Source organism: Accipiter gentilis, chromosome 4, assembly GCF_929443795.1.
Source record: "Accipiter gentilis chromosome 4, bAccGen1.1, whole genome shotgun sequence".
NCBI classification, from domain to species: Eukaryota; Metazoa; Chordata; class Aves; order Accipitriformes; family Accipitridae; genus Astur; species Astur gentilis.
Window position 1 is genome coordinate 47707956 of NC_064883.1, and position 24012 is coordinate 47731967.

Sequence of the window (24012 nt, forward strand, 5' to 3'; positions counted from 1 at the left end):
GGGCGCGGCCCGGCCCGGCTCGGCCCCGGGCCCGGCTCAGCCCCGGGATGCCGGGCGGGCGCGCAGGGGTTAAGGCTGGGCCCTCCCCCGCCCGGTGCCCGCCGGTCCCGGACCCTGCCCGCCCGGTGCCGGTGCCGGTGCCGGTGCCGGTGCCCCCACCCCCCTCCGCCCCCCGGCTCTACCCGCTCGGTGCGCGCCGCGGCGGGCGCAGCATCGGCCTTATTTAGTCAAGGAGCGGCTGGGGGGGATGGAGCCCCCGCCCCCGCCCCGCCCGGCGGGGTTCGGCCCGGCCCGGCCCGGCTCGGCTCGGCTCGGCTCGGCTCGGCTCAGCACGGCTCGGCCCGGCGGAGCTCAGCTCAGCGCGGCCCGGCTCGGCTCGGCCCGGCTCGGCCCTGCTCGGCTCGGCTCGGCTCAGCCCGGCTCGGCTCGGCTCGGCTCGGCGGGCGGCGGCGGGCGCTGCGTGTTGACAGCCGGGCCCGTGGGGCGGGGCGAGCGCGGCCGCAGCCAATGGCCGCGGCGGTGGGGGGGGGGGGGGGGAGCGCCCGGGGGGGGCCTCCCCGCCACGCCCGACCCCGGGGCGACGATCGGGCCGGGCCGGGCCGGGCCAGGAGGCCCCCCCCGCCCCCCGCCTCGTCCCGGGGGTCCCCCCGGCCCCGCCTCCCCGAGGTCCCGCCCCCGCCGAGCGGCCCCCGGTCCCGGTCCCGGTCCCGGCCAGGTCCCAGTCCCTGTTCCAGTCCTGGTGCTGGTCCAAGTCCCAGTTCGGTCCCGGTCCTGGTCCCAGTCCCAGCGCTCGGTCCCAGCCCCAGTCGCAGTCCCGGCTGTGATTCTAGTCCCAGTCCCGGTGCTGTGTCTCAGTTCCGGTGCTGGTCCCAGTTGCAGTCCTAGTCCCAGTCCTGGTCCCCATCCCAGTGCTGCTCCCAGTCCAGTCCCAGTCCCAATGGCAGTTCCCGTCTCAGTCCCAGTGCCAGTCCCCATCCCAGTCCCAGTGTCGGTCCCAGTCCTAGTCCCAGTCCCTGTCCTTGTCCCATCACAGTCCCAAACCCCATCCCGGTCCTGCTCCCAGTCTCAGTCCCAGTCCACTCCAGGTCCCAGTCCCAGTGCCAAACTTGGTCCCAACCCCAGTGCTAGTCCTGATACTGGTCCCAGGCCCAGTCCAGTTAAGTCCAGTTCCAGTTCCGGTCCCAGTCCTGGTCCCAGATCTGGTCCCAGTCCCAATCTCAGTACTGGTCCCGGTGCTGGTTCCAGTATCAGGCCCAGGCCCAGGCCCGGGCCTGGTGCTGTGTCTTAGTTCCAGTGCCAGTCCCAGTTGCAGTCATAGTCCCAGTCCCAGTGCTGGTCCCAGTGCTAGTGCCAGTTCCAGTTCCAGTCCCAATCCAGTCCTGTCCAATCCAGTCCCAGCCCCAGCCCCAGTTCAGCTCCAGTCCCAGTCCCAGTCCCAGTCCCAGCGGTGGTGCCAGTACTGGTCCCAGTGCTGTTCACAGTCCTAATCCAGTCTCTGTCCCAGTCCCTGTCACAGTCTCAGTCCCAGTGCTGGTCTGGGTGCTGGTCCCAGTTTCCATCCCATTTCCAGTCCTGGTGCTGGTCCAAGTCCCAGTTCAGTAATGTTCCTGGTCCCAGTCCCAGTGTCAGTCCCAGTCCCAGTACTGGTTGCAGTCCGAAACCTAGTCCCCACTGTAATTCCAGTCCCAGCCCCAGTCCTGGGGCTAGTCCCATTGCTGGTTCCAATCCCAGTGCTGGGTACCAGTCCCAGTCCTAGGCCCAGCTCCACTCCCAGTCCTAGTCCTAGGCCCAGTGCTGGTCCAAGTCATGGTGCTGGTCCTGGTGCCGGTCGCATTCCCTGTTCCAGTCTGGTCCCAGTCCCTGTCCCAGTCTGGGTCCCAGTCCCAGTCCTGCTCCGGTCCAGTCCTAGTCCAGTCCAGTTCTAGTCCCAGTCCCAGTCCCACTCCCAGTGCTGTCTCGGTCCCAGTCCAATCTCTGTTCCTGTCTCAGTCCCAGTTCTGGTCCCAGTCCAGGTCCCGGTCCCAGTCCCGGTCCCAGTCCCAGTCCCATCCCAGTCCCAATCCCCATCCCAATCCCCATTCTGGTCCTGGTCGCCATTCCAGTCCCAGTCTGGGTCCCAGTTCCAATTCCTATCCTGGTCCTGGTCCTAGTCCCAGTCCCACTCCCACTCCTGGTGCTGTGTCTCGGTTCCAGTGCCGGTCCCAGTTGCAGTCCTAGTCCCAATCTTGGTCCCAATCCCAGTGCTGGTCCTGTTGCTGGTCCCAGTCCCAATTCCAGTCCCAGTTCCAGTCCCAATCCCAATCCCAGTCCTAGCCTTGGTCCAATACCTGTCCCTGTCCCTGTTCCAGTCCCAGTTCCAGTCCCATCCCAGTCCCAATCCCAATCCCAATCCTAGACTTGGTCCAATACCTGTCCCTGTCCCTGTTCCAGTCCCAGTTCCAGTCCCATCCCAGTCCCAATCCCCATCCTGGTCCTGCTCCCAGTCTCAGTCCTGGTCCCAGTCTCGGTCCCAGTCCAGTCCAGTTCCTAGTCCCAGTCTCAGTACCAATCTCGGTCCCAATCCTGGTGCTGGTCCCGGTGTTGGTCCCGGTCCCAGTGCAGTTGCAGTCCCAGTTCCAGTCCCGGTCCCGGTCCCAGTCCAGTCCCAGTCCAGTCCCAGCCGGGCCGCCCCGCCGGGCTCTGTCCCAGGTGCTGAAAGTGGCGCCGGACCCGGCCCGGACCCGCTGCCGGGGCTGCGACCGCGGGCACCCGACCTGCTCGGCCCGGCCCGGCCCGGCCCGGCCCGGCCCAGTCAAGCCCGGCCCAACCCGGCCCAGCTTGGCCGATCCGAGCCCTGGCGGCTGCCGGAGTCCCCACGGCCGCCCCGCGGGGGACACGCGTGGGGAGGGGCAGGGCAGGGGCGGGCCGCGGGGACGGGCAGGGGCCGGGCCGTGGGGCGGGGAGGAGGCCGTGGGGCGGGGGCCGGGCCGTGGGGCGGGACAAGCCCCGAGCCCCCCCCTAGACCCCCCGGCTGCCCCAGGGCCGAGTCCCCGCCTTCCCCCCCCTTCGGGGAAGGGCAGCCAATCGTCTCAGCGCTCTGCGGTGACGGACAGGCGTGCCCCGCCCCCGGCGAGGATGGGGGAGCTGGGGAGGGGGGCACGGAGCCGGCTGGGGGGCGGGGAAAAGTCCGGGGAGCGGGGGGGCAATCCGCGACCCCCACCCCAGGGAGGGGGGGAACGGGACCCCCCACCCCACGCCGGGAGGAGTCGCGGGGCCGGAGCCGCTGCCCCTCACCCAGCCCGTCCCCTCCTGCGCCGCCCCCATGGGGGGGTCCCTGGAGCGGGTTCCTTGGGGGGCCACGGGGCAGTGTGCCCCCCTTGGGGGGTCCCTGCGGCACCCCCCCCCGCGCTGCTCTGCCCCCCGCCCCGCCCGCGGTGCCCGCCCGGCTCGCCGCCCCCCGGCCCCCGCTTCCCCCCGCCGCAGGAAGGAACCGCCGGCAGCCGGGGCCGGGCGCGGTTTCCCGTCGACTGCGGGGGCCGCGGGCTGGGCCCCCCCCCCCCGCCAGTGAACCGCTGCCGGACCCCCAGCCAGGGCCCCGGGGAACCCCGCACACACACACCCCCCCCCAAGACAGGTCCCGCACCCCCAGAGCATCCCGGTCCCCTTGCCCTGGGGTCCCTGTCACCACCTGCACCCCCCCCCCGGCACCCGGGGTCCCCGTCCCCACCTCCCCCGGGACCCCTGCCCCACTCTGGGGGTCACCGCGGGACCCCCCAACCCCGCTGATAGCTCGGGTGACCCCCTGATTCCACCCTGTCTCCCCAGGGTAACCCCCTTTCGCCCGTGCCCCCCCCCCCGGGGAGGGTCCCAGGGGCACAGCCCCCCCTCGGGGTGCCCGGCACAGGGGTCCCAGGGGAGCGGCCTGACACATCAATGGCAGGAACTGGGTGGGGAGCGGTGGCCCTGCGCCGGGGGGGAGCCAGGGAACCCGGGGGCTCACTTCGGACATCCGCCCCACAGCCCGCAGGCAGGGAGACAGGGGGCCTGGGACCCCCACAGGGCACCCAGCCTCCTGACGCAAACGTGGGACCCTGCAAGGGGGGGCACACTCCCCCATGGCCCCCCGAGGGACCCGTACCCAGCAGGAGGGGCAGCAGGAGTGGGGGGCAGCAGGCCCCAGCAGGGGCAGGGGGTGGCAGACCCCAGCCCATGGTCCCTCACACCCCCCTGCCCTGCACCGGTGTGCCATGGGGCTGGGGGCAGGGGGGGGAGCGGACCCCCCCATGGGGCAGCAGCTGGGGGAGGCAGGAGGGTCCCATGGCAGTGCTGGGGGGCTGTGGCCATGCCGAGTGTCCCGTAGCCACGCTGGGGGCCCCGTGACCGTGCTGGGGGTCCCATGACTGTGCTGGGGGTCCAATGACTGTGCTGGGGGTCCATGACCGTGCCAGGGCCCCACGGCCACGCCGGGGGTCCTGCACGCGCCGCTCCCCGGCACCGCCATCGCTGCGTGCCCCCTGGCCTGCGCACCGGGGTGCAGGGAGGGCAGAGCGGGGCCGAAGCCCCTCGCCAGCCCCTCGGCAGGGTCTCCGGTGCGGCCCAGGCCGCGTGCCGGCGGGCGGCGTCGCGGTGGTTGGGGCGCCCATTGTGCGCGGGGCGGAGGCGTGCGTGGCCGAGGTCACCACTTCCCCACCGCGGCCGGAGGAAGCGGCCGCTCCCGGCACTGGCGGCTCAGTGGCGGCACGATGGGCAACCTGCCGGCCGTGCTGCCCGGCACTGCCCGCTCCTGCGGCCTCGGCCTCTGCTCCCGGCAGCTCAGCGCCGCGCCCGAGGAGAGCGCCAGCACCGAGCGGAGCAGGTGGGCGAGCGGGGCGGCTGGGGTGGGATGGATGGCCGGGACAAACGGGACACCGGCACCCACTGTGCCGCGGCACACCGGGGCCCCCGGCCCCTGTGCCTCGACGGGGACTCCTCGCTTGGCCCCCTCCTGCCTGGCCCCACTGTGGCTCATGGGGGCGTCCCCTCATGGCTGGAGCCCACCGGAGACGTGTCCCCACCGGAGACGTGTCCCAGCCGGGGTGGCGTGTGCGGTTCACTGGGGCGGAACGCGGTGCAGCCACGGGAGCCCATCGGCAGCGGAGCCCTGTGCCTGCCTGCCCGTGGTGCCCCGTGGCGTCATGCTGGTGTCCCCTGCCCCACGGCATGTCCCCGGCAGCCCCACTGCAGTGCCCACAGCCCCCCCAGTTGGGACCTACCGGGGTGTGCTGGGGCAGATGGGCCTTATGGGGCCGTATGGGGCCATATGGGGAGGGGACGTGTGGGGTCGAGTGGGGATGGGAGGTAGAGCCATGCCAGGACATGCGGGGACACCCCAGCCCGGAGAGGACGGGGAGGGGGACGGGGACGGGAGGTCGGTTCACCCTCTCGGTGGCCGGGAGCCCGCTCTGACTCATGACCATTGTTCACACTCACATACACGCAAGAGGCCCAGGAACGCCCTGTGCCCTCCCCAGCCCCTGCCCCCCCCCCCCCCCCCAGCTCGGCCGTCCCCAGCCCCTGTCCCCCCCAGATCAGCCCCCCCAGATCAGATCAGCCCCATGGGGCTGAGCCGGTCATCCAGGGCCACCACAGCAGCACCAGGGGCTGGGGACAGGGAGATCCCCAGTCACCCCCATGTCCCCAGCACAGCCCCCCAGCACCCCCCCACAACCCACCTCCATGGATCCCATCACCCAGTGCCCCTTTCCCGCCCCCCGAGGGTCACGGTCCCCACGGGCAGGTCCCAGCACCCCGGGGTGGCGGCAGCCGGGAGGGTCCCGGTGTTGGAGCCGCCGGAGAAAGGGAGGCAGGGGGTGCCCCCCCGTCCCGGGTCCCCCAGCTCTGCTCCACGTGCGGGGCAGGCTGGGGCACCCCCCCCGGTGCCCGTGCCGAGCTCAGGGCCATCTCCCCCCAGCTTGGCACCCACTCGCCCGGCGGAGCCCCCCCGCTTTGCCCGGCTGAAGAACTGGGAGACGGGGAGCATCGGCTATGACACGCTCTGTGCCCAGGCCCTGCAGGTGGGGGTGTGCAGGGCTGGGGGGTGCAGGGTTGGGGGGCATAGGAATAGAGGGTGCAGGGCTGGGGGCCACGGGGATGGGGGTGCAGGGCTGGGGGATGCAGGATGGGGGGTGCAGGGCTGGGGGCACAGGGCTGGAGACATGGGATGGGGGATGTGTGGATGGGGATGCAGGGATGGAGGGGGGTCTGGGACCGGGGGTGTGGGACAGGGCCCCCCGGGTGACCCCCCCTGCCGCAGGAGCTGCCCTGCTCAGGGCAGCGCTGCCTGGGCTCGCTGGTGCTGCCACGGCCGCTGCCGACCCCGGTCCCCGAGGGTGCCCGTCCCGCCGAGGAGCTGCTGGGCCTGGCCCGGGACTTCATCACCCAGTACTACCTGTCCCTGCGGCGGTGAGCGGGGGTGGCGGGGGCCCCCCCACATCCCCATCCTTGCCCAGAGCTCCCCACTGCCTGCACCTGCCCTGCTCCGGGGTGCCCCACAGCCCCATACCCGCCCCAGAGCATCCCTCAGCCCCATCTCTGTCCTGGGGCACCCCACAACCCAGGCCTGCCCCAAAGCACCCCACAGCCCCTTCCCTACTCCGGAGCACCCCACAGCCCAGCCTCATCCCTGCCCTGGGGCACCCCACAGTCCCATCCCTGCCCAAGATACCCCATAGCCCCATCCCCGCCCCGGGGCACCCCACAGTCCCATCTCTGCCCCAAAGTACCCCCATAGCCCCCGCCCCAGCCCCGCGCAAGACAGATCCCCCAAAGCCCCAGCCCTGCCCGGGGCACCCTGCAATGGTGCAGGGGGTCTTGGGGGGGGGGGGGGGGAGTGTGCTGAGGTGCGGGGGTGTCCACAGGGAGAACTCCCCGGCGCACACCCAGCGGCTGCGGGAGGTGGAAGCCGCCATCAGGGCCACTGGCACCTACCAGCTGCTGGAGCCCGAGCTCGTCTTCGGGGCTAAGCAGGCTTGGCGCAACGCCGCACGCTGCGTGGGACGCATCCAGTGGAACAAGCTGCAGGTGAGGGTGGGGGGCGACCCATGGTGCCAGTGGGGACCCCCCACCTCTCCCGCACAGCTGGGGGTCACCCTGGGACATCTCCCCGTGTTCTCCTCTGACCCTGTCCCGCAGGTTTTCGATGCCCGGGACTGTGCCAACGTTGGGGAGATGTTCAGCTTCCTCTGCACCCACATCCAATATGCCACCAACCGCGGCAATATTCGGTGAGAGCCTGGCCGAGCCACCGCGCTTGCTGCTGGCCGGACCCCCCACTCGGGGCAGGACCGACTGGCCCCCCACAACCAGTGGGGGTGTTGGTGACATCCCACCCTGGCCCCCCCCAGGTCGGCCATCACCATCTTCCCCCAGCGGACGCCGGGCCGTGGCGATTTCCGCATCTGGAACACGCAGCTGATCCGCTACGCTGGGTACCGGCAGCCTGATGGCTCCGTACTGGGGGACCCAGCCAACGTCGACATCACTGAGGTGGGGACACCCCCCCCCTTGCTCCTGGACCCCTGGCCCCCCCGGCACCACCCCTACCCTGACACTGCCACCTGCCACCCCCCAGCTCTGCGTCCACCACGGCTGGAGCCCCGGCGGTGGCCGCTTCGACGTGCTGCCGCTGCTGCTGCAGAGCCCCGAGGAGCCCCCCGAGCTCTTCCCCCTCCCGCCGGAGCTGGTCCTCGAAGTGCCCCTCCACCACCCCACGTGAGTGGGGCCGAGACCCCCCCCCATGGGCCCAAGGGACCTGGACCCTGCCGGCCTCAATAGGACCCCCCCTCCGGGCCGTGGGGCTGAGGTCCCACACGCTCACCCGTGGGGAGGGGGTGGGAGTGGGGCTAGGATGAATTTTGGGGGCCCACGCCGGGGACCTGGGGTCGGCATGGGTCCCCCGCTACAGCCCACCCTCCCACGCAGGCTGGAGTGGTTCGGGGAGCTGGGGCTGCGGTGGTACGCACTGCCGGCTGTCTCCAACATGCTGCTGGAGATCGGGGGGCTGGAGTTCCCGGCGGCCCCCTTCAATGGCTGGTACATGAGCAGCGAGATCGGCACCAGGAACCTCTGCGACAGCCAGCGCTACAACCTGCTGCCGGTGAGCCCCGTGGCTGGGGGGGGGGGGGCTTAGCCTCACCGGGACCCCCCACCGGGACCCCGGTGTCCTGGGGCAGCTGTGCTGACCCCCCCCACACCGCCGGCAGGAGGTTGCCCTGCGCATGGGGCTGGACACACGGACGACATCGTCCCTCTGGAAGGACAAGGCGGCGGTGGAGGTGAACATCGCTGTGCTGCACAGCTACCAGGTGGGACGTGCGGCCGGGGGGACGCTGGCACTGCCACGCCACGGGGACCCTGACACCGCCATGATGCTGGGGCGGGTGCCGGCCGCTGCCAGCCCCCCCCAGCCCGCTGTCCCCGCAGGTGGCCAAGGTGACGATCGTGGACCACCATGCGGCCACCGAGTCCTTCGTGAAGCACATGGAGAACGAGCTGCGGACGCGGGGGGGGTGCCCGGCTGACTGGGTCTGGATCGTGCCCCCCATCTCCGGCAGCCTCACCCCCGTCTTTCACCAGGAGATGGTCAACTACCAGCTCTGCCCCACCTTCCGCTACCAGGTGGGCCCGGCCCCACCACCCTACGGCCCCCTAGCCCCCCAGCCCCACAGCTGACCCCCTGCCCACCCCACAGCCTGACGCCTGGAAGGTCTACGTCTCCAAAGGCACCACCGTCACCAGGAGAAAGACCTTCAAGGAGGTGGCCAAGTAGGTGTCCACCCTTGGAGAGGGTCCCTGGAGGTCACCAAGCGGAGGACTGGACGCTGACCCGATTCATGTGTGTCATCGTCCATCCCCCCCCCCCCCCCCCCCCAGCGCGGTGAAGATCTCGGCTAAGCTGATGGGACACATGATGGCACGCCGGGTGAAGGCCACCATCCTCTACGCCACCGAGACCGGCAAATCCCGGACCTACGCCTGGAACCTCTGCCAGCTCTTCCGACGTGCCTTTGACCCCAAGGTGGGCAGGGGGAGATCGGGGGGAAGGCTCCTGTTGCAGCCCCCTGCGCATGTCCCAACCCCATACGTCCCCCCTCCACGCAGGTGCTGTGCATGGACGAGTATGATGTGGTGTCCCTGGAGCACGAGACCCTGGTGCTGGTGGTGACCAGCACCTTTGGCAATGGGGACCCCCCTGAGTGCGCAGAGGTGAGGGGCTGTGGGAATAGGGGGGGGAGAGGGGACAGGGATGGGGACGGGGTGGTGACGTGCTGCCGTCCACAGAGCTTCTCCAAGGCGCTGATGGAGATGACTTCGCCCTACACCAGCACCTCCCAGGCTGAGCCACCCAAGTGAGCACCCCGGGGAGGCCGGGGGTGCCCGGCTGGGGGCTGGGGTGGGGAAGGGCCCACCCTGCCGTCACCCTGCCTTCACCCTGCCCTGTTCCACACAGGAGCTACAAGCTGCGGTTCAACAGCGTCTCGCAGTCGGACCAGCTCGTCGCCTCCTGGAAGAAGAAACGACGGCAGCTGAGCAACACCGACAGCGCCGGGACGCTGGGCGCCCTGCGGTACCGCTCGCACGGCCACAGGCACAGCCATGGCCGTAGGGACAGGGATGGGGTCCTCTGCCTGAGCACGGTGTCTGGCTGGGGCTTGGGGTGTCCCATCCAGGGGGGCTGCACGGTGCTGGGCAGGTCGGTGGCCAGCTGCCAGCTGGGGAGGGGGCTGAGCCCGCGGTGGGCACCGGCCCTGGCACTGGCAGCACCAGCAGCTCCAGCCCCCGTCTGTCTCACGGCTGTGGAAGGGGAGGGGAGTTCCCCCTGAGGGTCCCTAACCACAAACCCCACTTCTAACGGCCCTCACCACCCCCTGCTCACAAAGACCCTGAGCACAGACCCCACCCTGACCCACAGCCCTAGATGCCCCCCACCACCAGCCCCGAGCATCCCGCCCCCAGCCCTGGGACCCCCACCTGCAGTGCAGGCTCTGACCCTCCGTCAGAGGGTCGGGGTCCGGGTCATCTTCCCCCCCCCCCGATGGCGGCAGGTTCTCAGTGTTCGGGCTGGGCTCGCGGGCGTACCCCCACTTCTGCGCCTTCGCCCGGGCGGTGGACACGCGGCTGGAGGAGCTGGGGGGGGAACGGGTCCTGCCCATGGGCGAGGGCGACGAGCTCTGCGCCCAGGAGGAGTCCTTCCGCACGTGGGCCCGCCTCGTCTTCCAGGTCAGGGGGGGCACCGAGGACGGGAGGTGGTGGGGGACACCCAGTGCCCCCTCCCCCGGCACCCACCGGCCCCCCCTCCCTTGCCCCCAGGCCGCCTGCGAGACCTTCTGCGTGGGGGACGGGGCGGCGGGGGCCGAGGAGCTCTTCGCCCCCCCGCAGGGCTGGAAGCGCCAGAAGCACCGGCTGGTCGGGCAGCCCCAGGCCACAGAGACCCTGGCCGGTACCGCCACCCCCCCGGGATCCCCAGCACCCCCCGCACCCCCCTCCCCGCAAGTCCCTGGCCCTTGGGAGCCGCCTGCCCCTCTGCATCACCTTCCACCCGTGACTGGCAGCTGCCCCACGGCCCCCCCGGACATCCTCCCCCGCACCCCACAGCTCCGGGGAGAACAGCCCATGACCCCCCCGGGCAGCACAAACTTGGGATCCCCACAGCACGCTGCCAAGGGTCTCCCCCAGCTCCCCCCGTGAGCCTCCCAGTCCCCCCGTGACCCCCCCAGGCCCTCCTGTGACCCCCTCAGCCCCCCTGTCACCCGCTCATCCCCTCCCAGCCCCCCTGTGACCCCTCCCAGCCCCCCTGTGACCCCCCCCAGGCCCCCCTGTGACCCCCCAGCCCCTCCGTCCCCCCCCAGGGCTGTCCCACCTGCACAAGCGCCGGGTGTTCCCCTGCACGGTGCTCTCCGTGGAGAACCTGCAGAGCGAGGAGTCCAGGTGAGCCCCCCCCCTCCGCCCCCGGGGACCCCCACTGCCGGACACCCCCCTCCCCGCCCCCCGGGAACCCCCGTGCCCCTACCCCCGGGACGCCCCCCCCCCCCCCCCTTGGACCCCCCCATCCCCGGGATCCCGTGTCCCCGGGACCCCTCAGCGCCGGGACCCCGCCCACATCCCCGGGACCCCCCCCGCACCCCTGGGATCCCCCCGCCCCCGGGACCACCCCGCACTCTCCCCGATCCTCCCACACCCCCGTGCCTCCGTTGTCCCCCCCCAACCCTGGGCGCTCCCTGCACCTTCGGGCCCACCCCTGCCCCCACCCTGCCCACCGGCCCCCCCCTCTTGCCCCCACCCCGCCCACCGGCCCCCCCCCCCCCCGCGACTCCGGGCCCCCCCCCCGCCGGGTCCTCCCTGCCCCCCGGGCCCGCCCCCCGGGCCCCCCCTCCGCGCCCCCGAGCCCCCGAGCCCCCGCCCGCCCGCCGGCCCCGCAACCCCCGGGCCCCTCTGCACTGCCGGGACCCCCCCGCACGGCCGCCCCCCCCCTGCTGATCTCCCCCCCGCACAGCCGGGCCACGCTGCTGGTGCGGCTGGACTCGGCGGGGCAGGCGGAGCTGCGGTACCAGCCCGGGGACCACCTCGGCGTCTTCCCCGCCAACCGCCCCGAGCTGGTGCGGGGGGTGCTGGGGCGGGTGGAGGACCCCCCGCCCCCCGAGCAGCCCGTCCTGGTGGAGAGCCTGGAGGGGGACCCCAGCGGTAGGGACCCCCGGGGACGGGAGAGGGGCCAGGGGCTGGGAAGGGGCAGGGGCTGGGGCAAAGGAAGGGGAAGGGGTAGGGGCTGGGGAAAAGGAAAGGAAAGGGGCAGGGGAAGGGGAAAAGGAAGGGGCAGGGGTAGGGGCTGGGGAAAAGGAAGGGGAAGGGGCTGGGGAAAAGGAAGGGGAAGGGGTAGGGGCTGGGGCTGGAGGGAAGGAAGGGGAAGGGGCTGGGGAAGGGGTAGGGGCTGGAGAAAAGGAAGGGGCAGGGGCTGGGGCAAAGGAAGGGGAAGGGGTAGGGGTAGGGGCAGGGGCTGGGGCAAAGGAAGGGGAAGGGGTAGGGGCAGGGGCTGGGGCAAAGGAAGGGGAAGGGGTAGGGGTAGGGGCTGGGGCAAAGGAAGGGGAAGGGGAAAAGGAAGGGGAAGGGGTAGGAGAAGGGGCTGGGGAAAAGGAAGGGGAAGGGGCTGGGGAAGGGGCTGGCAAAAAGGAAGGGGAAGGGTCAGGGGCAAGGGCTGGGGCAAGGGCTGAGCATCCCCATCCCCTTCCGCTCTCCCGCAGGCGGGGGTCCCCCCCCCCAGCCCTGGGTGCCGCAGAGCCGCCTGCCCCCCTGCACCCTGGCCCAGGCACTCACCTTCTTCCTGGACGTGGCCACCCCGCCGAGCCCCCGGTTCCTGCAGCTCCTAGCCACACTGGCGCGGGAGCCGGCCCACCGCCAGCGCCTGCAGCAGCTCAGCCAGGTGGGGTGCGGGGGGGACGCATGGGGCTGCCAGCCCTGCGGAGAGGGGCCGAGGGGGCAGCTGGGGCTCTGGGATGCTTGGTCCCTGCCGATGGGGATGTTGGCCCCCTCCCTGGCTGGGATGCTGGGATGCTGGCCCCCTCCCTGGCTGGGATGCTGGGATACTGGGATGCTGGCCCCCTCCCTGACTGGGATACTGGGATGCTGGCCCCCTCCCTGGCTGGGATGCTGGGATACTGGGATGCTGGCCCCCTCCCTGGCTGGGATGCTGGCCTCCTCCCTGGCTGGGCTGCTGGGATGCTGGCCCCCTCCCTGGCTGGGATGCTGGGATACTGGGATGCTGGCCCCCTCCTTGGCAGGGATGCCGGGTCCCTGCCGGGCCAGGGTGCCGTGCGCGGTGGCGACAGCCCAGCTGGGTGCCTTGCAGGATGCCCGGCTGTACGAAGACTGGAAGTGGTTCCGGTGCCCCACGCTGCTGGAGGTGCTGGAGGAGTTCCCCTCGGTGCGGCTGCCGGCCTCCCTGCTGCTCACCCAGCTGCCGCTGCTCCAGCCGCGCTACTACTCCATCAGCTCCGCGCCTGGCCCCAGCCCTGGGGAGATCCACCTCACCGTGGCCGTTGTCACCTACCACAGCGAGAGTGAGCGGGAACGGTGGGGGGGACGGGAGGTGTCCCGGGCGGGGGGCTGCTACCTTCTGCCCTGCCACCCGCATGGCAACACCTGCTCACAGTGCCCCTGTGTTGCATGGCCCCAGAGCAACCCCTGGTCCCCAGGGCATCCCCTTGGTGTCCAGAGCATCCCCTTGGTCTCCAAGGCATCTCAAAAGGTCCCCAGAGCATGCCCCTGGTCCCCAGGGCATCTCAAGGGTCCCCAGGGCATCTTGAGGGTCCCCAGAGCACCCCCCTGGTCCCCAGGGCATCTCAAGGGTCCCCAGGGCATCCCCCTGGTCCCCAGGGCATCTTGAGGGTCCCCAGGGCATCCCCCTGGTCTCCAAGGCATCTCAAAAGGTCCCCAGAGCATCCCCTTGGTCCCCAGGACACCTCCAGGGTCCCCAGGGCATCCCCTTGGTCCTCAGGACATCTTGAGGGTCCCCAGAGCACCCCCCTGGTCCCCAGGGCATCTCAAGGGTCCCCAGGGCATCCCCCTGGTCCCCAGGGCATCTTGAGGGTCCCCAGGGCATCCCCCTGGTCTCCAAGGCATCTCAAAAGGTCCCCAGAGCATCCCCTTGGTCCCCAGGACACCTCCAGGGTCCCCAAGGCATCTTGAGGGTCCCCAGGGCATCCCCTTGGTCCTCAGGGCATCTCGAGGGTCCCCAGAGCATCCCCCTGGTCCCCAGCGCATCTTGAGGGTCCCCAGTGTATCCCCTTGGTCCCCAGGCCCCCCAGGGTCCCACCCTGCCCCATCACACAGTGCCCGGGTGCTGTCGTTGACATTTCCTCAGGGATGCGGAGCTCCCCCCGGCACCAGTCCCTGTCCCCCCCCCCCCCCGCAATCCTCCAGCCCTGCCCGGGGATGGCGGTGTCCCCAGCCCCTGCCGGGGGGTTGCCTGCCGGGGGCGGGCTGCCAGCCGCAGCCCCTCCAGCCCCTCTGGTCCCCGCAGATGGGCAGGGTCCCCTGCACTACGGCGTCTGCTCCACCTGGCTGGCGCGGCTGCAGCCCGGGGACACGGTGCCTGCCTTCATCCGAGGGTAAGGGGCGGCCCCGCCCGACCCCCCCCACCTGCCCCCCCCCGACTGCACGTCCCAGCGTGCCTCTGTGCCCCCCCCCCCCCGCGCCCACAGGACTACATCTCCCGGCGTGCCACAGGCACCCCCCCATCTCCCAGCATCCCTCCGTGCCCAGGACTACATTTCCCCGCATGCCCCCCCACCCCGCCCCGGGCTCCGTCCCGGGGTCCCCCGAGACCGCGCCCGGTGACCCCGCTGCCCGCAGGGCCCCCTCGTTCCGGCTGCCGCCCGCCCCCGAGACCCCCTGCGTCCTGGTGGGACCCGGCACCGGCGTCGCGCCCTTCCGCAGCTTCTGGCAGCAGCGGCTGCACCAGCTGCGGGCCGGAGGTGGGGGACGGGGGGGCGTGGGGACGGGGCGGGGGACGGGGGCGCCAGGACACGGTGGCACCGGGACGCGGGGTGCAGGGACGGAGGGACGCGGCCGCCCAGGGACGGAAGGTCGGGGGGACGGGGGCACGGGGATGCAGAACACGGGGGCGCGGGGACGCGCAAGGACCTGGCGATGGGGGAACAGGGAGCAGGGGGTCGGGGACGTGGGGACACAAGGATGGGGGGGCGGGGGGACACGGGGATGCATGGCATGGGGGGGCGGGGACAGGGCAGCGTGGGGACGCAGGGGCGTGGGGGGGCTGCAGGACACGGGGGAGCGGGGATGTAGGGTCTGGGGACATGGGGACACAGGGACAGGTCCCGGCCGCTGCACCCCCCCCCCCCCCCGCAGGCGGCCCCCTGGGCAGCATGGTGCTGGTGTTCGGCTGCCGCTCCTCCGCCCTGGACCACATCTACCGGCAGGAGATGCAGGAGGCGCAGGAGGAGGGGGCCCTCAGCCAGGTCTTCACCGCCTTCTCCCGCGAGCCGGGGACCCCCAAGGTGGGACGGGATGGGGACAGGATGGGGTTGGGGACAAGAATGGAGACAGACTGGAACAAGGATGGAGCTGGGGAGAGGGGTGCGGTGGGGACAAGGGTGGGGAGAGAAGTGGAGGGGGCAGGAGTAGGGTGGGGGACACAAGAGACAGAGATGGAGGCAAGGGTGGAATGGGGATGCAGGCGAGGACGGGGACAGAAACAAGAATGGGGACAGAAACAAGGATGGGGACAGGGCACGAAGGGGCAGATTGGGGATGGGGCCTGGGGCCAGGGCCATGTGTCAGCAGCTGCCCTGGTACGGTGTCCCCCAGACCTACGTGCAGGATGTGCTGCGGACACAGCTGGCTGCGGAGGTGCACCGGGTGCTGTGCCAGAGCGCCGGGCACATGTACGTCTGTGGGGACGTGACGATGGCCACCGAGGTGCTGCAGACGGTGCAGCACATCCTGGTGCAGCAGGCCGGCATGACGCTGGGGGAGGCGGGGGACTTCATCAGCGAGCTGCGGGTAAGGACCGGGGACGCGTGGCGCACCGGCACCGCGCCCGGCCCGCTGCCCTGACGCCTGCTTCCCCAGGACAAGAACCGCTACCACGAGGACATCTTCGGCCTCACCTTCCGCACGCAGGAGGTGGCCTTCCGCATCCGCAGCCAGTCCTTCTCCATGCAGGAGCGCCGGCAGCCGGGCCCGACCCCCTGAGCGCGCCGGGGCAGGAGGGGCCCCCACGGCTGCTCCCCCTGGCCCGCTGCAGGCAGCGCCACCTCCCCAGTAAAGGTTTAGTTTTGATAATCCCGGCCCGGCGCTTCGCCTCCCCTGGGGTGGCACCACCAGCACTGCTGGCACTGTGAATGGCCGGGAACGGTGGGGTGGGCAGGGGTGGGCATGGGTGGGCCGGGCTCTGTGGTGCAGTCACCCGGCCATGGATGGGGCAGGCACGGGGCAGCAGAAGACGGCGCGTGGGTGGAGTGGGGGGACACAGCCACGGTCCCAGTGGCTCCGACCTGTGCAGCTGCAGGCGAGTGGCACCGCCCCGGCACCACCGCCACCAACCTGCCCACACGCCCCAGCATCACACCCAAACCACCCTGGCCCTGTCCACGGCATCGCCCCCCCCACACCCCCACAGCATCCCCCTGGACAGCCCCACACCCTGACGGCACGGCCCCCCAGCCCCCCGCTGGCTCCAGGCCGCAGTCACCGCTGGGCACAGCCCGTCTGTAAACCTTTATTTCCCATGGCGGCTCGGTGCGGCGGTGCCCGTGGCAGGGCACCGTGGGGGGCAGAGGCCTGGGCAGAAGGCAGGAGCAGGGATGGCACCAACCCCAGGATGGGGCAGCCCAGGCACCCTGTGCCCCCCCCCCCCCCCCCCAAATATAGCACCTTGCAGGGCTGGCTGCCCCCGGCAGCGCCCCCGGCCCCGCACCACAGCAGGGCCGCCGGCAAGGCCACACACCCGAGCAGGGGGCCCATGCGGGCAAGGCTAGCTGGGCCATCCCGCGCCACAGGGCAGCGCAGCAGGCAGCGGCAAGTCCCCCCGCTGCGCCCGGTCCCAGCCAGCACCTCCTGGCAGCTTTCCCGGCAGCACCGGGAGCTCTCGGCACGCCCAGGACCCTGTGGAGGAAAACGGGTCCATCAGCAGCAACCCTGGAGGCGGGGATGGCTGCCTGGCTGTGCCGTACCCTCACTCACCGAAGCCGAGGCTGGCTAGCCCGTCGTCTGCTCTTCCTCTTCCTCCTCTTCCTCGGCCCAGCCACCCAGCGGCATCTCCCGGTGCTGAGCCTGCGAGGCCCTGGCAGCCGAGCCTGGGGCGCAGCGGGGGTCAGAGCCGACCCTGCCTGGGGTCCTGGCCCTCAGGACCCCCATGGCTGCCCCATCTCTGGGGACAGCCCCACAGGGGATGGGGCCCAGCATGTGTCCCCGGTCCCCCAGGACCCCCGGTGCAGTGCTCACCTGCAGTTACAGAGGGAGGCTTGGGTGCCCCAGTGGCCACCCACACGGTCTGGGGTCCAGGGCCCTGCTGCTGCTGCTGCTGCTGGTGGAGCTGGAAGGGTGGGAGAGGTGGTCAGAGCCCCCCATCATGGCAAGCTGCCTCCCCCTGGGGCAGCAGGGAGGGGGGCTCCCAGCGCAGGACACCCCCCCCTGCCCCCAAAGGAGTGGCAGAAGGGGGGACATGGCCTCGGTGACGCTGGCCACAGTGCCTCGCCCCTGACACCTGGTCTGGCAGCAGCCATGGGGTCCCCGGCCAAAACCAGGGCGGGGGGGGTGGGGTCACACAGCAGAGCAGGGAGCGCAGGGGCCAGCCCAGCACGGGACTGGGGACGGGAGACTGGGGACAAGGGACTGGGGACCAGTGCCAGGGCCAGGCAAGACCCGTGGCAGGTGGTGGGCTGGAGACACGGGCAGAGCACCCGGATGGGCGCAGCTGGGCACGGCCAGGGACCCTTGTCCCAGGGGTGCCACGGGCAGGGGAGCTGGGGGACGCACCTCGTGCAGGTAGATGGCGTGGAGGCTCATCTCGGCCGAGGCCACCTCGGAGAGCAGCGCCGAGCGGCTCAAGCTGCGCAGCCGCGACTCACTCAGGAGCAGGCTGTGGGCAGAGCTGGTGAGCACCGCGCTGGCACGCGGGGCCCTGCCACGGCACCCCCTCCCCACCATGACACCCCCTCCCCACACCGCCTCCATTGCCCCCCCAGCCTCCCAGCACCGGTCCAGGGGAGTGCAGAGCCCCCGGGCCACCCCCAGACCCCCCATCGGCAGGACCTCTCCTCGGTGAGCGGGCGGTCGCTGTGGCAGCCGGGGCTTTCGGCAGAGGTGCCGCGTGTCCGCCCGGGCAGCGGTGACGCCAGAGAGGCCAGGACGCTGGCGGCGGCGCTGGCGGTGCTGCAGGGCTGGGCGAAGCGCCGGTCCCAGGACACCAGCCCGCTGGCCGAGAGGATGGGCCGGGCCAGGACGCTGGCCAGCAAGCCGTCCGGCTGCGGAGACACAGGTCAGGGTAGCCCCAGCCGGAGACCCCCGTGGACCCCCTCCCCACCGCCCGTCCCGCTCACCGCCACCGCCGAGTCTTCGGAGAGGAGGGAAGCGCCCAGCGGCCCCTCAGCCAGGATGCGCTGGGCGGGCGGTGCAGCGGCCGCGTCCTGCTGCACCTTCTCCTTCAGCTGGCTGAGGAAGAGCTCGCTCGGTGGCGGCGGCTGCCAGCGTGGGTTGGTGATGGCAAAGTGCATCAGCGACAGCTCCGTCTTCCCATTCTCCGCTTGCTGGTACACGGAGGCCTCCGTCTGCCCGGCCGACAGCCACTGCGGGACAGGGGGGTGAGTGGGGCTGCCACCTCTGGGACCCCCCCCACTCCTGAGACCCCCCCCCCAGGACCACCCCCACCTGGGGATTGCCGTGGTTGCGGACATCGAGCTGGGCGAAGGAGCAGATGTCACCCACCCCCACCACCTCCACCGTGAAGTTGCGGAAGAAGTCGACGATGTCCAGGGCACGGCCGGGCAGGGCGAAGATGAGGATGAGGGGGGTGAGGATGGGGCTCAGCAGCTCCTCCAGGATGAAGACCTGCGGCCGACAGCGGTGTCAGGGCGTGTCTGGAGGGAGTCCCACCACCCACCCAGCCAGCTCTGCCTGTGCTCACCGCCTTGTACTGGAAGAGCTGCGCCATCTCGCTGCGTGTCTCCGAGCGGCTGGCATTGCCCTGCCAGTGGTCGGGCATGTAGTGGACGTGGGCCAAGACACGCTGCAGCAGCTGCTCCGGGCACCACACCGTGTGCTCGTCGGGGATGAAGGACCTGCGGGCAGAGGGCAGGCGTTCTACCTCCCTTTTGGCCACCCTGTCGCCCACCATGCCTGCCGCCAGCCCGGCCCAGCACACCCACCTGGCCAGAGTGACCACCAGCCCCAGCAGCGTGATAGCGGTGAGGATGTGCTGCACTGTCAGCACATCCTCGTCGTAGACGGTCAGGACGATGAGCACGGCCAGGATGGAGCCGGCGAAGAAGCCAATGTTCTTGGCCAGCACGGTGAGCAGCGGGCTGGTGAAGGAGTTCATGTACTTGGTGGCCGGTTTGTAGCCGCGGCTCAGCCGTGCCTGCAGCTCGTGGTTGAGCTCGTTGAAGTGGCGCAGGTAGTGGCGGCCATAGAGGGACCAGCGGCGGGCGCCCAGGCTGCCCGGCTCCCGCTTGATCACCTCGGCATAGCTGAAGAAGGCGTAGAGGAGCTGCCAGACCAGCACGCAGGGGCAGAGCAGCAGGTTGGCCAGCCCCAGCAGCACCATGGCACGTGCCAGGCGCCGGGCCAGCTCCCGCCGGGCGCCCACCCGCTTGCACTGCGGCCGCAGGCTCCACTTGTTCTGGAAGAGGGAGCCGGGCCCCCAGAAGAGGAGCAGCTCCAGGTTGTACTTGAGGCCCTGGGTGAGGAAGACGACGGGGCCGAGCAGCGGCAGGTGGAAGCGGACGGGCAGCAGCGACTTGTTGACCATGGCCACCGTGTAGTTCTTGAAGCGCAGGATGCGGTGGTAGATGTCCAGCTCCGTCAGCTCCTTCTTGTGCACGCACATCTGCTGCCGGCGCTGCAGCGAGATCAGCCGCGCCTGCACCTCCTGCCAGCTGTAGTTGCACAGCCCCTCCTGCACCAACGACACACCGATCAACGCCGGCACGGCACCGTGCTGCCGGCCCCTGCCCAGCCAGCCCGCTCCCCGTGGCCCCGCTCACCGAGGGGATGTTGAGGGCTTTGATGTAGAAGGTGCGGATCTCCCAGTAGCTCAGCAGGCTGCAGAGCACCTTCACCAGCCGGTACAGCCAGAAGACGGCCGCCATCACCAGCAGGAAGATGATCCAGCCACTGGCCCGAATCCTGGCAGGGGACTCGTGTCAGGTGGGGACCTGGCGGCGCCGGGACACCTGCGTGGCCGTGCCAGTGGCTCCCGGCCCCGCTCCTCACCTCTGGGCGCACTGCGGGGCGGGCAGGACGGCGTCGGGCAGCGTCACCTTGCTGCGGTCGGGGGCTGCTCCCCCGGCGTGGCTGTGGTTGAGCGGCCGGTTGGCGAAGAGGACGTCATACTCCACGCAGCACAGCAGGAAGGTGGTGAAGGTGACAACGAACAGGAACTGCCTGGGGGTGGCGGAGGATCAGCACGGCCCCTCGCCCCGCAACCGCCCGGCACAGCACGGCACGGCATGGCGTGGCGCGGCACAGTGGGTGGGGGCAGGTGTCCCACCGGCACTTACACCAGCTCAAAGATATCGGAGAGCATCATGCAGGCAAAGCCATTCTTCTGGTGGAAGTGGTAGATGTTGGGGCCGTGTTAAGGAGTGTGTGCCTGCGGCGCCAGACCCCCCCGGCTCCCCCTCGGCACCAGGGTTCCCCCCCCCCCCTTCCCCACCGCAGTGCCGGCCACGGGCAGGGCTGGGCAGCGGCCAGGCAGGGGCCCTGCAAGGATATCTTGGTGAAGAAATTATCCAGGTTCTTGATGTGGTGCCAGGAGTCTGTCGAGGAGAGAAAAACAGAGTGGGCTGAACCGGGGCTATGGCACGCCACACCCCGGCCCCCCCCAACGCCTCCCATCCGTGGGGCACCCCTGCCTGGGACCCACGATCCCCCCCACCTGTGACCAGCTGGAGGGCCGTGGGGCAGCCGGTGCCGCCACCCCACAGGCAGCAGGGCTGGGCCTGCCCCCCCTGCCTGCCCCCCCCCGGGCAGGCTGCCCTGCCTCCCCTCCGGTCGAGCCCCCCCAGCCCGCACCCCATGGGGGGGCCAGGACCCCCCAGACCACCCGCTGTGACCCCCCACCCCCCAGGGCAGCACCTGCTCCCCCTCAGCAGCCCGGACCCCCTGCCCCCGGCAGAGCCTGGACCCCCGCTACCTTGCAGCCCCTCGGTGACATGCACCAGCAGCTCCTCCTCGCCGGGGGGTGAGTCCTCCTCAAAGTCCTCCAGGCGCCGGTACTCCCCCTGAGCCGCCATCGCCCACCACGCCGCCTACCAGGGACCCCCATCGGCACCCGCCGCCGCGACCCAGGGACCCCCGCCTGGCACGGACCCCGGCAGCGGGGATGCCTGGGGGGACGGAGCCCCCCACCCAGCCCCACGGGCCGCGGGGCAGCCAGAGCCCGGTTGCGGGGCACGGGGATGCCGTGCCGAGCCAGGGCGAGCCAGGCTGAGCTGTCTGCCCCGCGGCCGGGAGCCGGAAATGCCGGCGAGGTCACGCAGCGCCGCCCGCGTGCCCCAAATTCGGGTGGCCTGAGCTGGCCTCTCGCACCGCAGCCACGGCCACGGCCCCGGGCACGGCCACAACACGCAGGCCCGCCGGATGGATCACCGCCAGTGCCCGGCCATGTCCTCCCCCCCCATGGGGCCAGAGCTCCCCGGGGAGAGACCCCTGCCTGGCCCCCCTGAGACCCCCGCTTCACTCCGCATCTGCCCCTTGGGCCATGCTGTGCTGGGCCCCCACAGTCCGAGCGGAGTAGACCCCCATCCCCATGGAGCCCTCTCCCCACGGACCCCCACCTCACAGAGCCCACCCTGGGGCCAGAGCCATGGGGCAGCGAGCAGCCCAGAGCCGGGCGGCAGCTGGGGTGTGGGACCGAGCTCCGGGCCAGCTCTTGAGCCCCGGTGGCCTTTGTAATTCCCTGGGGACCCCCAGCCATGAAGAAGGACAGGACCCCAACCGCTTTGGGCAGGGCAGGACCCCTGGGCCCTGGGGCAGGAGAGACCCCAAACCCTTGGGACAGGAGCCCCAGCCCCCGGGGGCAACACAGGACCCCAGTTCCCCTGGAGGACTTTGGGACCCCCAACCCCCTGGAGCAGGATGGGATGCCCACCCGCCCCAGGGAAGGGCAGCACCCCCGGCCCCCGGGGCAGGATGGGACCCTCAGCCCCTTGGGGAAGAACATGGCCCCCCTCCCCTGGGGCCAGGATGGGACCCCTGAACTCTCAGGACAGGACCCCCCTCCCCTCGTGGCAGGACAGGACCCTCAGCCCCTTGGGGAAGTACAGGACCCCCAGCACCCAGGGCAAGACAGGACTCCCACTGCCCTGGGGAAAAACAGGACCCCCCTCTCCTCAGGGCAGGACAGGACCCGCACCCCCTGGGGAAGGACAAGAGCCCCCACCCCTCGGCACAGGATGGGACCCCTGAACTCTCAGGACAGGATGGGACCCCCACCCCCTGGAGCAGGACGGGACCCCCGCGTCCGGCCCCCGCTGCCCTCCCCTTACCGCTGCCGGCCGATGCTCCCGCAGCCCCGCACGTCACCAGTGTCCCCTCCCGTGGCCGGTGCCAGTGCCCGGCCAGGCCGGCGGCCGCAGGTGGGTGATGCTGTCCAGCCCCACCCTGCCACGGCACTGCCGGGGCCTGACTCACGGCACCGGGGCCGGTGCGGCGAGGCCGCAGGCACGAGGGAGCCCCGGGGCAGTGATTCAGCAGGAGGGACGCGGCCGTGGCCGGCAGAGACCCAGGCACTGCTGGACACACCGTCCCTGTACTGACCCCCGGCCTTGTGCAACTCCCCGTTGGGGACAGAGCTACCGTGTCCCCCAGGATCGGGTGTCCCGGCTGGTGACGCCGGCATGGCCCTTCCCCCACGTGCCCCGCACCGGGCGGCCAAAAATACCCGCGGGGCTGGGGCGCCTGAAAATAGCCCGGGCGGTGTAAACAGCCGGGGGGGCCAAGGGCCGGCGAGGGGACCCCAGTGCCTGGGCAGGGCAGCCCAGGACCCCCCCCCTCGGCACGCTGCTCCCCTGCACGCCCTGGCATGGCCCTGGGGGACACGGGCACCCGTGGGGACAGACGGGCCCCCCAGGGACACGCACCCCTGGCAAGGACGCCGGTGACCCCTGCGAGGACACGCACGCCCCAGTGTCCCCGCGGTGCCACTTGTGTCACGCAGGGACCCCCACATCCCTGCAGGGATACACGCACCTCGGTGGGGACGCAGGCACCCACACAGGAACACAGGCAGCGTGACAGCCCCACGGTGACACACACCCCGAGGTGACACGTACCCCAATAGCACCGTGGTGACACACACGCCGCAGGGACGCTGCCACCCCGTGGGGACACTCCCGTGGGGACAGCCCCGCACACAGACAGACAGCGGCGCCTCGATGGCCCTACGGAGTCACCCGGACCCCATGGGCCCACTCGCACCCCGTGGGGACGTGGGCACCCCGATGACCCCGTGGGGACACATCTGCCACGTGCGGGCACCGGCAGCCGGTGCCCCGGTGTCCCCCCAGCCGGGCCTGGCGCGGGGGTGGGGGGGTCCCGGGTGCGGCAACCCCGCAGCGGCCAGGCCTGGGGACCCCGGGGAGGAGCGGGGTGACCCCGCACCGGGGGACTCCGGGGCACCGCGACCGCCTGGGGCCGCGCTGAGGCGGCCGCTCCCGTGTCCCCGTCGCCCGGTGACCCCCGTCCCCGGTGCTCAGCGCCCCGGCCCCCGCTGCCCCCCCCGTGCCCCCGCCCCGGCTCACCTCTTGGCTCGGCGCTGGCGCGGTTCCCGCGGGGCCGGTGTCCCCGGTGCCCGGCGCTCACCTGGTCCCGCACCCGCCCCGGGACCGGGGCCGGGACCGCGTCCCGCCGCCGGGCATGGCCGCAGCGGCACCGGCACCGCGAGGGGGGGAGGGTGTTCCCCGCGGTAGGGAGCGGGGTCCGAGCGCGGGTAAGGCGGGACCGCTGCGGGGTCCCGGAGCGGGGGGGTGCGGGTCCCGGGAGGGGGGACACACCGTGCAGGGCCCGGGCTCCCGGAGCGGGGCCTGGGGAGGAGCGAGGCCCCCGGCGGGCCCGGGGTACCGGAGGAGGCTCCGAGGAGGGACGGGGGTGCGGGGCCGGGGGGTGGAGGGGTGTCGGCGGGAGGGTTCGAGGCCCCCGGGGGGGCTGGTGCGGGTCGGGGCCGGCGCAGGGCCCGGGCCGCGGTTCTGGGGCTCCGCCCTCCGCCGCCGGTGCCGCCCGCCCCGGCGCCGCCCCGCTCCCGCCCCCTCCGGCCCCGGTGCC

General features: G+C 71.9%; 3 protein-coding genes across 5 annotated transcripts; 2 read left to right on the forward strand and 1 right to left on the reverse strand.

Moving 5' to 3' along the window:
- The first annotated feature begins 4698 nt into the window (after positions 1-4698).
- Positions 4699-15785, forward strand: NOS3 (nitric oxide synthase 3). Its single transcript, XM_049798197.1, has 26 exons — positions 4699-4834; positions 5930-6032; positions 6272-6420; positions 6876-7038; positions 7150-7241; positions 7362-7503; positions 7589-7728; positions 7939-8113; positions 8220-8321; positions 8440-8634; positions 8708-8781; positions 8890-9034; positions 9118-9222; positions 9298-9365; positions 9467-9583; positions 10062-10236; positions 10327-10456; positions 10866-10944; positions 11510-11697; positions 12252-12430; positions 12857-13067; positions 14030-14117; positions 14362-14483; positions 14878-15026; positions 15337-15531; positions 15601-15785. Exons 1-26 carry the CDS (start codon positions 4722-4724, stop codon positions 15721-15723), a joined length of 3522 nt encoding a protein of 1173 aa, XP_049654154.1. The 5' UTR covers positions 4699-4721; the 3' UTR covers positions 15724-15785.
- A 438-nt stretch (positions 15786-16223) lies between these two features.
- Positions 16224-23970, reverse strand: ATG9B (autophagy related 9B). Of its 3 annotated transcripts, none has more exons than XM_049798299.1 (15): positions 23493-23970; positions 20885-20999; positions 20464-20507; positions 20250-20318; positions 19963-20133; positions 19734-19875; positions 18897-19645; positions 18656-18809; positions 18400-18579; positions 18072-18317; positions 17785-17996; positions 17509-17611; positions 16975-17065; positions 16714-16826; positions 16224-16635 (listed from the first exon to the last, which is right to left on the reverse strand). In XM_049798299.1, the coding sequence occupies exons 2-14, from the start codon at positions 20903-20905 to the stop codon at positions 16729-16731; spliced, it is 2280 nt and encodes a 759-aa protein (XP_049654256.1). In that variant the 5' UTR covers positions 20906-20999; positions 23493-23970; the 3' UTR covers positions 16224-16635; positions 16714-16728. The 3 variants fall into 3 exon arrangements, with proteins under 3 accessions (XP_049654256.1, XP_049654255.1, XP_049654257.1); XM_049798298.1 differs by having other exon boundaries at positions 20250-20312; positions 20462-20507; XM_049798300.1 differs by lacking the exons at positions 20464-20507; positions 20885-20999; positions 23493-23970 and having other exon boundaries at positions 19963-20129; positions 20250-20317.
- On the forward strand, positions 21666-22508 carry LOC126037980 (proline-rich protein 2-like). Its single transcript, XM_049798967.1, has one exon. It carries the CDS (start codon positions 21666-21668, stop codon positions 22506-22508), a length of 843 nt encoding a protein of 280 aa, XP_049654924.1.
- Positions 23971-24012: the final 42 nt, after the last annotated feature.